This window comes from Entelurus aequoreus, linkage group LG04 (assembly GCF_033978785.1).
Source record: "Entelurus aequoreus isolate RoL-2023_Sb linkage group LG04, RoL_Eaeq_v1.1, whole genome shotgun sequence".
Lineage (NCBI taxonomy): Eukaryota > Metazoa > Chordata > Actinopteri > Syngnathiformes > Syngnathidae > Entelurus > Entelurus aequoreus.
The window spans coordinates 28,826,831-28,839,857 of NC_084734.1; the positions used below are offsets into that span (position 1 = coordinate 28,826,831).

At 43.8% G+C, this 13,027-nt stretch overlaps 1 protein-coding gene across 3 annotated transcripts in view; it reads right to left on the bottom strand.

Moving 5' to 3' along the window:
* The window catches only part of esrrgb (estrogen-related receptor gamma b), a 115,851-nt gene that overhangs the window by 16,984 nt on the left and 85,840 nt on the right, over positions 1 to 13,027 (bottom strand). For all 3 annotated transcript variants that reach the window (XM_062044542.1, XM_062044541.1, XM_062044543.1), the window contains exon 8: positions 3,793 to 4,062. In XM_062044542.1, the coding sequence (XP_061900526.1) occupies positions 3,793 to 4,062 (270 nt within the window). The remainder of the gene's footprint in view (positions 1 to 3,792; positions 4,063 to 13,027) is intronic.

Here is a 13,027-nt window from a genome sequence, read left to right on the forward strand (position 1 = left end):
GATACACAAGGGAAATTGTTCCTTTGCCAAAATGAAGTCATGAAGTCATACATTAAGACAGTGGTGTATAAGTCAAGGCACGCGGGACAAATCCGGCCGGCGAATTAATTATTTATGGCCCCCCGCCATCAGTGTTGGCGCTAGGAATTTTCAAAATGGAAATGAACATGCATCTCTTTAACGAGGACATGCAAACGACGAAAATCTTTTAACACAAAAAACATTATATGGAATCATAACTACAAAACTGTGACAAAAACCAAAATTGAAAACTGACAAAATTTAAAAGTTTATCAAAACAATTCTACACTCAAGATTTACTAGAATACAAGCCTCATATGAAAATTACAAACACACACATACATATACTATACATATACATTCACTGTACAAACACACATATACACATTCTGTACATATACAAGTACATATGCACACATACACTCATGCACATAATCACGTTTCATCAAACATATATTAACGTTGTTGCCCTAGGGTAAACTGGGTATAACACATGGCACTCTGACAAAGCTTAACCTATTATTTTCTATAACAATCTACAAGGTTAATGTAGGTTGCTTCTCTTTCTTCCCCTCCATTTTTCTGCATTCTTTCGTATCTCAAGTTATCATTACGTATATGTATTGTTGCATTTGAACAATTGTATTGTTGATAATAAAGGTAAAGTATTGGTATTGTTCATTACCAATAGCGCTATTTCTATTGGTATTTGTATTGCTCCATTTTTAGTGTAATAATGCTCATTGTCATTTCTGTATTATTTTTTATTTTCGCTAACTTCTTATTTGCTATTACTTTTACAATCATATTTGTACATGTCGTATTTGCTGATGTTGCTCTGTTGTTGTTGTTGTTGTGTCTGCTGTTGTTGTTTTTGTCTCTCTGTCTAATCCCCCTCTTGTCCCCACAATCCCCCCCTCTGTCTTCCTTTTTTTTCTCTTTCTATCCCCTCCTGCTCCGGCCCGGCTGCACCAAATGATAATATAAATACATTTAATAAAGTCAAATACAAATAAGGCAACAAGAGAAGTATCCTACACTTCTCTTTTGTAAAGTAAATCTGAACAGCCGATATGGGCATCTACATCTGCTATATGATTGAGAAGCTGGACAGGACAAAAAAAAAGAAAAAAAAAGAAAATTGCATTAAAATAAAGTTGCCAAAAAAAGGTAGAAAATCAAGAGTTACTACATAGGATAGATATAAAAATAGCTCCAAAAATGTATGAAAAATGAAACATGGTAGAAATAATTCTAAAAGGAATGAATTATCTATGGCCCCCAGGATGATATTTGATTAGTATTAGAACCGGCCCGCAGGCCACAGTCGCCTGCTGCTGTTTTGCACGCACCAATACTCCATCAGTGCTGGCGCTAGGAATTTTCAAAACGGGGTCCCAGGGACCCCATCAAGTCATAAAAATGGGGTCCCACAGTACATTTTTGGGGTCCCACATTTTTGTAACTGTTTTGAAAACAAATGATAAATGTATGTATTATCCTGTTATATCTCACATTCTATATTGTGTTTTGGAAAAAGGTTGTCACAAACGTTACTTAATTCATTAACAAAAAATAATACAAAAGAAAACACATTTTTATGCATGTGTAAATGTATTCAGTTATAAACATTCATTCACTTTCTTCTTTCCTTCATGGATCTAAACTTTACCGCTGCCGGTATTTTTTTTTCTATATTTTTATTGTAATATTTTCAGAATGTGTTTGTTCTATTTTTGGCCAAAGTAAGACAAAGAAAACGATCTGAAGTTTTCTTTATTTTTTAGTTTTAATGCCGTGATTTTAATAGTCCGGCCTGCGTGTGCACAGATTTTCCTCCATGCAGCCCCTCAGCTAAAATGAGTTTGACACCCTTGCATTAAGACAAAGACAAACTATCGTAACACGAGTCAAAGATCCATTATGGGACTGAAGCACTCTGCTGTTCATACTGCAAAACGCCACTCAAAGATCCTTTATATAACAGGATTGCGCTGATTTTTTTAACTACCTTGTTGTGGCTTGTGCAGCCCTTTGAGACACTCGTGATTTATGGCTATATAAATAAACTTTGATTGATTGATTGATTGATACTGCAAAAAAAAAACATTACTAGTCAAAGATCTTCCATTTGAACAGAGCACTCTGCTTTCCTGTTTTTATGGACCTGGTACAAAACCACTAGTCAAAGATCCAGTTGCTTTGCTGTTTTTAAGTACTTCCTGAAAAAAAACATACGCTTCCCAAAGATTCTCTACATAAGAAGAGCGCTCTGCTGTTTTGAAGACCTACTTCACAAATGCAAGTCAAAGATCCTCTATAAACCAGGGGCGCGCTGTTCTTTTACAGACAGGTTGAGCTCACCTGTTTAATGGAATAATGCAAAACAAAACAAAATACTAGTCAATTAGATCTTCTATGTGACAGGAGTGCCCTGCTTTACTGTTTTTATGTACTGAGTACAAAAACACACACCAAAGATCCTGTAAATTAGAGGAGTGCTCAGTTGTTTTGACAGACCTACTTAATAAACACTAGTCAAAGATCCTCTATATGACAGAAGTTCTCTGTTTTACTGTTTTTATGGACCTACTATAAATAATATAGTAACCCAAACCTTACGATCTACTGTAAAACACAAGATCCTCTATGTGAAAGGAGCACTCAAAGATACTCTACAATGAATCCAGAAAGTATTCACAGCGCTTCACTTTTCCACGTTTTGTTATGTTACAGCCTTATTCTAAAATGGAATAAATTATCTTTGTACTCAAAATTCTACAAGCAATACCCCATAATGACAATGTAAGAAAGTTTTTGATTTAACTTTTTAGAAATGTTTGCAAAATAAGAAATCACATGTACATTGTGTCCGCCCTGAGATCAGTAGGTTGTGAGTTCAAACCCCGGCCGAGTCATACCAAAGACTATAAAAATGGGACCCATTACCTCCCTGCTTGGCAGTCAACATCAAGGGTTGAAATTGGGGGTTAAATCACAAAAAATGATTCCTGGGCGCGGCCACCGCTGCTGCTCACTGCTTCCCTCACCTCCCAGGGGGTGCATCAACAAAGTATTGAAGTGAATTATATTTATATAATGCTTTTCTCTAGTGACTCAAAGTGCTTTTACATAGTGAAACCCAATATCTAAGTTACATTTAAACCAGTGTGGGTGGCACTGGGAACAGGTGGGTAAAGTGTCTTGCCCAAGGACACAACAACAGTGACTAGGATGGCGGAAGCGGGGATCGAACCTGCAACCCTTAAGTTGCTGGCACAGCCACTCTACCAACCGAGCTGTACCGCCACCCTATTGAGCAAAGGCTGTGAATACTTATGTTCATGTGATCTCATTTTGAAAAATATTTTTAAAACATTTGCAAAAATTAAAAACATATTTTTCTCACATTGTCATTATGGGATATTGAGTGTAGAATTTTGAGGACAAAAATGAATGTATTCCTTTGTGGATTAAGGCTGTAACATAACAAAATGGGGAAAAAGTGGTATACTTTTCAGATGCATATGAGTGCAAAAAAACGCTAGCTAAAGATCTTCTAAATCAGTGGTCCCCAACCACCGATTGGTACCGGGCCGCGCAAGAAATAAATAAAAAAATAAAGCGTTGACCGGTCCCCAGCTACAATAATGTTGGGGACCACTGCTCTAAATGAAAGGAGTGCTCTGCTGACCTACTTCAGGAACACTAGTCAAAGATCCTCTCTGTGATAGGAGAGCAGGGTAGTTTTTATCGACTGGCTGAGCTCACCTGAGTTGGCGAGCGCGATGGCTTTGAGCGTGACAAACTCCTCCTTGTCGACGCGCAGCTTCTTGTAGCGTCGCACCAGCGGCAGGATGGCAATGTGCAGGTCCAGCAGGCCCGAGCTCCTCGCCTGCTCCTCGTCCACCACGTAGTCCTCGGCGTAGACGATCTCGTCCTCGCAGGGCAGCGAGCGGAAGACGATGCTGAGCACCAGGATCTCCATCCAGGCGCTCTGGAGGAGGCTCATCTGGTCGGCCAGGGAGAGCGTGGAGAACCCTGGGGAGAAAAACAACATGGGCATTAACAGCTGTGGCTGTAGGCAACCTCCTGATATTGTGGAGTATAACATTTCCGATGTGAAAGTTACTGTTGTTGACATGAACCTATCAGCAGTATTAATGCTGGCTCAGTATTTTGTTCCTTACTGCTTACTATTGCTGCTGGTTTGTGTGACATACAAAACCCAAAACCAGTGAAGTTTGCTCGTGTAAATCATAAAAAAACCCAGAATACAATGATTTGCAAATCCTTTTCAACTTATATTCAATTGAATAGAATGCAAAGACAAGATATTTCATGTTCGAACTGGTAAACTTTGTTATTTTTTGCAAATATTACCTCTTTTGGAATTTGATGCCTGCAAAATTATTCAAAAAAGCTGGCACAAGTGGCAAAAAAGACTGAGAAAGTTGAGGAATGCTCATCAAACACTTATTTGGAACATCCCACAGGTGAACAGGTGGGTGCCATGATTGGGTATAAAAGCAGCTTCCAAGAAATGCTCAGTCATTCACAAACAAGGATGGGGCGAGGGTCACCACTTTGTCAACAAATGCGTGAGCAAATTGTCCAACAGTTTAAGAACATTTCTCAACGAGCTATTACAAGGAATTTAGGGATTTCACCATCTACGGTCCGTAATATCATCAAAAGGTTCGGAGAATCTGGAGAAATCACTGCACGTAAGCAATGATATTACGGACCTTTGATCCCTCAGGCGACATCAGTGTGTAAAGGATATCACCACATGGGCTCAGGAACACTTCAGAAAACCACTGTCAGTAACTACAGTTTGTCGCTACATCTGTAAGTGCAAGTTAAAACTCTACTATGCAAAGCGAAAGCCATTTATCAACAACACCCAGAAACGCCGCCGGCTTCGCTGGGCCCGAGTTCATCTAAGATGGACTGATGCAAAGTGGAAAAAATGGTCTGACGAGTCCAAATTTCGAATTGTTTTTGGAAATTGTGGACGTTGTGTCTGTCCTCCGGAACAAAGAGGAAAATAATTGTCCGGACTGTTATAGGCACAAAGTTCAAAAGCAAGCATCTGTGATGGTATGGGGGTGTATTAGTCATTTGGCACCATTAATGCTGAAAGGTACATACAGGTTTTGGAGCAACATATGTTGCCATCCAAGCAACATTATCATGGACGCCCCTGCTTATTTCACCAAGACAGTGCCACGCCACGTGATAACACAGCGTGGCATCATAGTAAAAGAGTGCGGGTACTAGACTGGCCTGCCTGTAGTCCAGACCTGTCTCCCATTGAAAATGTGTGGCGCATTATGAAGCCTAAAATAGCACAACGGAGACCCCTGGACTGTTGAACAACTTAAGCTGTATATCAAGCAAGAATGGGAAATAATTTCACCTGAAAAGCTTCAAAATTTGGTCTCCTCAGTTCCCAAACATTTACTGAGTGTTGTTAAAAGGAAAGGCCATGTAACACAGTGGTAAAAATGCCCCTGTGCCAACTTTTTGTTGCTGCTATTAAATTATAAGTTAATGATTATTTGCAAAAAAAATTATGTCAGTTCGAACATTAAATATCTTGTCTTTGCAGTCTATTTAATTGAATATAAGTTGAAAATGATTTGCAAATCATTGTATTCTGTTTTTATTTACCATTTACACAACGTGCCAACTTCACTGGTTTTGGGTTTTGTACTTTCTCATGCATCCGGATCATTACGAAAGTTAAAAGCTGTTTTGAAGCAGTTTTCTTCAAAAACAACTAATGAATTGCTCGTTGCCGACCCATCTTGTCGCCTGTAGGACACCGCGCATCAAACGGTCCGACACCTGAAAAGGACCCGGACCACCACAATGGCCTTCACTCCTCCACGGTGATTGGGACAGAAAAGCGGACGTGAGTATTGACCACCAGACTTGCCTAAACGGGAGGTAATATGGACGGGAATTGTGCACTTAAAAGACGCTTCTTATCAAGCAAATGGAGAAACGACGAGCCTCACAGAATGGGAGCGCGTTCGGGGAGGTTGCCATTGATTAGTAGATTGTAATCAGTCCACCAAATGCGAAAGGGCATCGATCCCAGCCTCCCGATCTGACAAACCGACAGCTGATGGAGGACATCCGGTACACGTTTAGCTGAGTGGGAGGAGGAGGACCGCGGGGAGGCGGGGGTCTGAGGGTTTTGGGACAACTGTGGGATCACAGGATGCAAACACTGTAGAGCGTGCATCAGGAATTCAACACTCTGGCCCTCGAAAGACACTTTTACAGCCAGGCTTACAAAGTATTTAGTGTGATCACATGAGATCAATGACTGCTAAGCCCAAGTGACTTCAAACAAAAGGACATTTATAACGCTAATTTAAAGCATCCTCATGAAACTTTTGAGTAAATTGTACACAATACTGAAAAGTATCCATCTGTAAGACAAAAAACTAGAAAAAAAAGTTTTTTTAAAAGGAAAGATACATTAATTTTATTGGACAGCAACCATATTTTATTTACATACAGAATCAGTCATTTAAAGTACCACTGATTGTCACACACACTATGTGTGGTGAAATTTGTCCTCTGCATTTCACCCATCCCCTTATTCCACCCCCTGGGAGGTGAGAGGAGCAGTGAGCAGCAGCGGTGGCCGCGCCCAGGAATAATTTTTGGTGATTTAACCCCCAATTCCAACCCTTGAGGCTGAGTGCCAAGCAGGGAGGTAATGAGTCCCATTTTTATAGTCTTTGGTATGACTCGGCCGGGGTTTGAACTCACGACCAACCGATCTCAGGGCGGACACTCTAACCACTAGGCCACTGAGCAGGTTTAAATTTAGTGATTTTAATTAGGTATGTGGGCTTGTATTAAGCCTCAGGGAGTTGAACGCCCCTGCCTTACATAGTTCCGGGTCACCCTTGGGCAAGGTGTAGCACCCGAATGCCCCCCCCCATCAGGGTTACGATACCCCCCATGAACTACACTAAAAGAGGATGCGTTACCCGGCCCGGAGGAAGCCCGGGGCCCTCCTCCGGAGCTAGGCCCGGAGGTAGGGCTCGTCAGCGAGCGCCTGGTGGCCGGGCTTGCCACGGAGCCCGGCCGGGCACAGCCCGAAGAAGCTACGTGGTCACACCATCTTCTCTGCCACGTGGGCCCACCACCCGCGGTCGGAACCAGTGGGGTCGGGTGCGCTGCCAAGTGGATGGCAGTGAAAGTGGAGGCTCCGGACGGACCAATTCGGGGCAGCAGAGGCTGACTTTCGGGACGTGGAACGTCTCTACGCTGGTGGGGAAGGAGCCTGAGCTGGTGCGAGAGGTGGAGCGCTACCGTTTGGATCTGGTGGGGCTTACCTCTACGCATAGCAAGGGCTCTGAAACCACACTCCTGGACAAGGGATGGACCTTGTTCACTTCTGGAGTTGCTCAGGGTGTGAGGGCACAGGCGGGTGTGGGGATACTCACGAGTCCCCGGCTGAGTGCCTGTACGTTGGAGTTCACCCCAGTGGACAAGAGGGTCGCCTCCCTTCGCCTTAGGGTTGGAGGGGGGCAAACTCTGACTGTTGTTTGTGCATACGCACCAAACAGGAGTTCAGAGTATTCAGCCTTCTTGGATACCTTGCATGGGGTCCTGTATGGGGCGCCGGCAGGGGATTCCATAGTCTTGCTGGGGGACTTCAACGCGCACGTGGGCAATGACAGTGATACTTGGACTGGCGTGATTGGGAGGAACGGTCTCCCTGATCTGAACCTGAGTGGTGGATTGTTATTGGACTTCTGTGCTAGTCACGGACTTGCGATAACAAACACCATGTTCAAGCATAAGGATGCTCATAGGTGTACCTGGTACCAGAGCACCCTAGGCCAAAGATCAATGATCGATTTTGTAATCGTATCAGCTGATCTGAGGCCGTATGTTTTGGACACTCGGGTGAAGAGAGGGGCTGAACTGTCAACTGATCACCATCTGGTGGTGAGTTGGGTTAGATGGCGGGGGAACCTCTGGACAGACCTGGCAAACCCAAGCGTGTAGTGCGGGTGAACTGGGAACGTTTGGAGGAGTCCTCTGTCCGGAAGGACTTCAACTCCCACCTCCGGCGGGACTTCTCTGCCATCCCTGTGGAGGTTGGGGACATTGAACAGGAATGGGCAATGTTCAAAGCCTCTATTGCTAAAGCTGCAGCTGCGAGCTGTGGCCAGAAGGTCTTAGGTGCCTCAAGGGGCGGTGGTAACCCTCGAACACCCTGGTGGACAGTGGTGGTCAGGGAAGCCGTCCGACTGAAGAAGGAGTCCTACCGGGGTATGTTATCCCGGGGGACTCCGGAGGCAGTTGCAAGGTACCGACGGGCCCGAAGGGCAGCGGCCGTGGCTGTGGACGAGGCTAAGCAGAGGGTGTGGGAGCAGTTCGGGGAATCCATGGAGAAGGACTATCGGGCGGCACCAAAGCTGTTCTGGAAAACCATACGGCACCTCAGGAGGGGGAAGCAGGGAACCATCCAAGCTGTGTACGGCAAGGATGGGACTTTGCTGACTTCAAGTGAGGAAGTCGTAGGGCGTTGGAAAGAGCACTTTGAGGAACTCCTGAACCCAAATACATCAGACACACCCTCACTGATAGGAGCAGGGCCTGAGGATGATGGGGGATCGACGTCGATCTCTCGGAGTGAAGTCACTGAGGTAGTTAGACAACTCCACAGTGGCAAAGCTCCGGGGGTTGACGAGATCCGTCCAGAAATGCTGAAGGCTCTGGGTGTTGATGGGCTGTCTTGGTTGATACGCCTTTTTAACATTGCATGGAAGTCTGGGACAGTGCCGAGGGAGTGGCAGACTGGGGTGGTGGTTCCCCTTTTCAAAAAGGGGGACCAGAGGGTGTGTGCTAATTACAGGGGTATCACACTACTCAGCCTCCCTGGGAAAGTTTACGCCAAGGTACTGGAAAGGAGGGTCCGGCCGATAGTCGAACCTCAGATTCAAGAGGAGCAATGTGGATTCCGTCCTGGTCGTGGAACAACTGACCAACTCTTTACGCTTGCGGGAATCCTGGAGAGGGCCTGGGAGTATGCCTATCCAGTCTACATGTGTTTTGTGGATTTGGAGAAGGCGTATGACCGCGTCCCTCGGGAGATCTTGTGGGAGGTGCTGAGGGAGTACGGAGTGAGGGGAACCCTGCTGAGGGCCATCCAATCTCTGTACAACCAAAGCGAGAGTTGTGTCCGGGTGCTTGGATGTAAGTCGGATCCGTTTCCAGTGGGGGTTGGTCTCCGCCAGGGCTGCGCTCTGTCACCTATCCTGTTTGTGATTTTCATGGACAGGATTTCTAGGCGGAGTCGTGGCCATGGCGGAGAGGGTATACGTCTCGGGGGGCTAAAGGTTGCGTCACTGCTGTTTGCAGATGATGTGGTCCTGATGGCACCTTCGGTTCGTGACCTTCAGCTCTCACTGGATCGGTTCGCAGCCGAGTGTTCAGCGGCTGGAATGAGGATCAGCATCTCCAAATCTGAGGCCATGGTTCTCAGCAGGAAACCGATGGTTTGTACAGTCCGGGTAGGGGACAGGACTCTGTCCCAGGTGGAGGAGTTTAAGTATCTCGGAGTCTTGTTCACGAGTGAGGGAAAGATGGAGAAGGAAATCAGCCGGAGAATCGGAGCAGCTGGGGCAGTATTGCAGTCTCTCTGCCGCACTGTTGTGACGAAACGGGAGCTGAGCCAGAAGGCAAAGCTCTCGGTCTACCGAGCTATCTACATTCCTACTCTCACCTATGGTCATGAAGTGTGGGTAATGACCGAAAGAATAAGATCGCGGATACAAGCGGCCGAAATGAGTTTCCTCAGAAGGGTGGCTGGCATCTCCCTTAGAGATAGGGTGAGAAGTGCAGTCACCCGAGAGAGACTCGGAGTAGAGCCGCTGCTCCTTCGCTTGGAAAGGAGCCAGCTTAGGTGGTTCGGGCATCTCGTGCGGATGCCTCACGAGCGTCTCCCTAGGGAGGTCCTCGTTGCACGTCCCACTGGGAGGAGGCCCCGCGGCAGGCCAAGGACCAGATGGGGGGATTACATCTCCTCTCTGGCCTGGGAACGCTTCGGGATTCCCCAGGAGGAAGTCGCAAATGTTGCTCTGGAGAGGGAAGTCTGGGGGTCTTTGCTGGAGCTGTTGTCCCCGCGACCCGATTCCGGATAAGCGGTTGAAGATGGATGGATGGATGGATGGATGGATGGATTTTAATTAAGGCTGTCATATTCAATGCGTTACCACATGCGATTAATCACATAAAGTTATTGCATTAAGCAGCTGAGATAGGCTCCAGCACCCCCCGCGACCCCAAAAGGGACAAGCGGTAGAAAATGGATGGATAGAATCACAGATTAGGGCTGTCATTCACTCCATATTCTCTACTGCTTGCTAGTGTTACCATATCTGAGTTATTGTGCAGAAATATAGGGAAATAACCATGAAAGTACACTTCATTCATTAACGGTGTTACAAAAAAAGATCAGAATAATACATAATGTTGGATATAGAAAACATACGTGGGGCGGTATAGCTCGGTTGGTAGAGTGGCCGTGCCAGCAACTTGAGGGTTCTATGTTCGATCCCCGCTTCCGCCATCCTAGTCGTTGCTGTTGTTTCCTTGGGCAAGACACTTTACCCAGCTGCTCCCAGTGCCACCCACACTGGTTTAAATGTAACTTAGATATTGGGTTTCACTATGTAAAAGCGCTTTGAGTCACTAGAGAAAAGCGCTATATAAATATAATTCACTTCACAAACCCTTTATTTATTGAATCGAAAATACTGAAATTCCACAACATAGTGAATTTGCAAACAGCTAAAATTATACACAAAGCAAACTATAACCTGCTACCCAAGAATATACAACAATTCTTCTCTCAACAAAAGAGGAGAAATATAATCTTAGAGGAAAATGTAAATTAAAACATTTGTACGCACGTACAACACTTAAGACCTTCAGTATATCAGTATGTGGAATTAAATTATGGAATGGATTAAGCAAAGAAATCAAACAATGTACTAATATGATACACTTCAAGAAACTCTTCAAACTTTTTTTTACAAAATTTATTTCATTCATCCATTCATTTTGTAGATAATCTTACTCATCTCACCATTTGAAATATAACTTATTTCACTAATTATTATTTATTTATTTTTAACGTTATTACTTATGGAGTACATTGTGAATACATTGAGAACAGGAAGTGAACAAAAGTGTTAGCAACTGCTGTGTAAAGGAAAAGGGGTTGGATTAAATAAGCTCTGCTTCTTCCTACTCCTTTTCGAACATGTTGAATAGAGAAACTGGAAATTGTGATGCATCATGTTGTACGCATGCATGTTCGGAATAAACACAAACTCAACTCAACTCAGATGCGATGATCATGACTCTTTGCTGATTGGCTGGGAGAAACCACATGATTTTACTGCCTTATGGGGAGGCAGGTGCCCCTGAAAAGGCAGCATTCTTTGAAAAATATTAGAATAGACCAGGACTATTCAACAAAGCTTTTCATTTGGCCCGGCGAACATCGCCCAAAAAGGCTTGATGAAACCATTAAAACTAGGGTGGATCATGTGTGCAGTACTCACGCCACCCTGCAGGGGGAAACAGTGAAGCATATATGTCACAGCAGCAATAGGGTGAGTAGAAGAAGACTACTCATTCAACCCTGGAAAAAAAATCTAAATAAATTGAAAAAAAATGACTTAAACAAAGATGGAATGTTCTACCCCAAACAAGTCATTGTTTTCTGGCGGATCTTTAAAAGACGAACACATTGATCCAGACGAACGGCAACAATGTTTTGTAATTGTCTGAGAGTAACTGTGTCGATCAAACTCGTTTATTATATGTAGTGCTAAATTTGACTAGTAGAGGGCGACAATGCTACACTTTAGGTTTAATTTTGATAAGTCACAATGTGTAATTTCTATATGTGTAAAGTTTTGTAGTTAATTGTGTGAATATATTAACACTAAACCTTCTAATTTATTTATGTAAAGTACACAATGGACATTATTTATGTAAAATACACAATGGATGTTATACTTTTGTTTATTGTATGTTTATATTTTAAGTCTTACAACTCAAAATGAAAGAAGAAGTGTAAAGAATAAAACTAAGGAAGGAAAATAATTCAAAAGAAAGAACATCAATCCTCAACAAAAACTGGAGCTTCTGTTTCTTCATGCTTTTAACAAGCTGCACACACTGGGAACGAGTAGCGAGGACAGAATAATGCATTTCTTGCCAGTGCAGTGTGAAAGTCAATGGGCCCCATTCAGCAACCGTTCTTAAGAACAAATTGTGTTCTTAGGGCCACTTACAAGGTTTTTAAGGAGATTTTTGTATTCACCAATGTTTTCTTCGCTGGGATTTGTTCGTAGGTAAGAACAAAATCTATGAGTGCTCCAAGGCACTCTTAGGGTGGCCTATTTGTTCTTAAGTGTGACAAGTTCCCTTACTTCTATTGTCTAATGTTAAAATAATACCATAGATAGATAGATAGATAGATAGATAGATAGATAGATAGATAGATAGATAGATAGATAGATAGATAGATAGATAGATAGATAGATAGATAGATAGATAGATAGAGATACTGTAAACGTTGCCTTCAAGTGGGTTCTTCAGACCACCACAGACGGCCAGGAATTCAGGTTATAACACTGTTTTATTTTTCCAATGGTCCAAAGTCTTTTGCTTTTCAGCACAGTGTCTTTTCTAATTCAATGGTGCCAAGTCTTTTGCTTTTCAGCACAGTGCACCTCTCAGCAGCACCTCCAACTACCACAACCCGTTTCCTCACGGCTGCTGCTAATAAGGGGACAGGTGATTAGATAACAAGGCCCACCTGGGCCATCTACGCACCTGTCGCTGTCTTCGAGGCCGGTCCTGACACACCCCGTTCCGCGGCAGGCCTGCAGGCCATGCCCCCCTCCACATATACATATATATATATATATATATATATATATATATA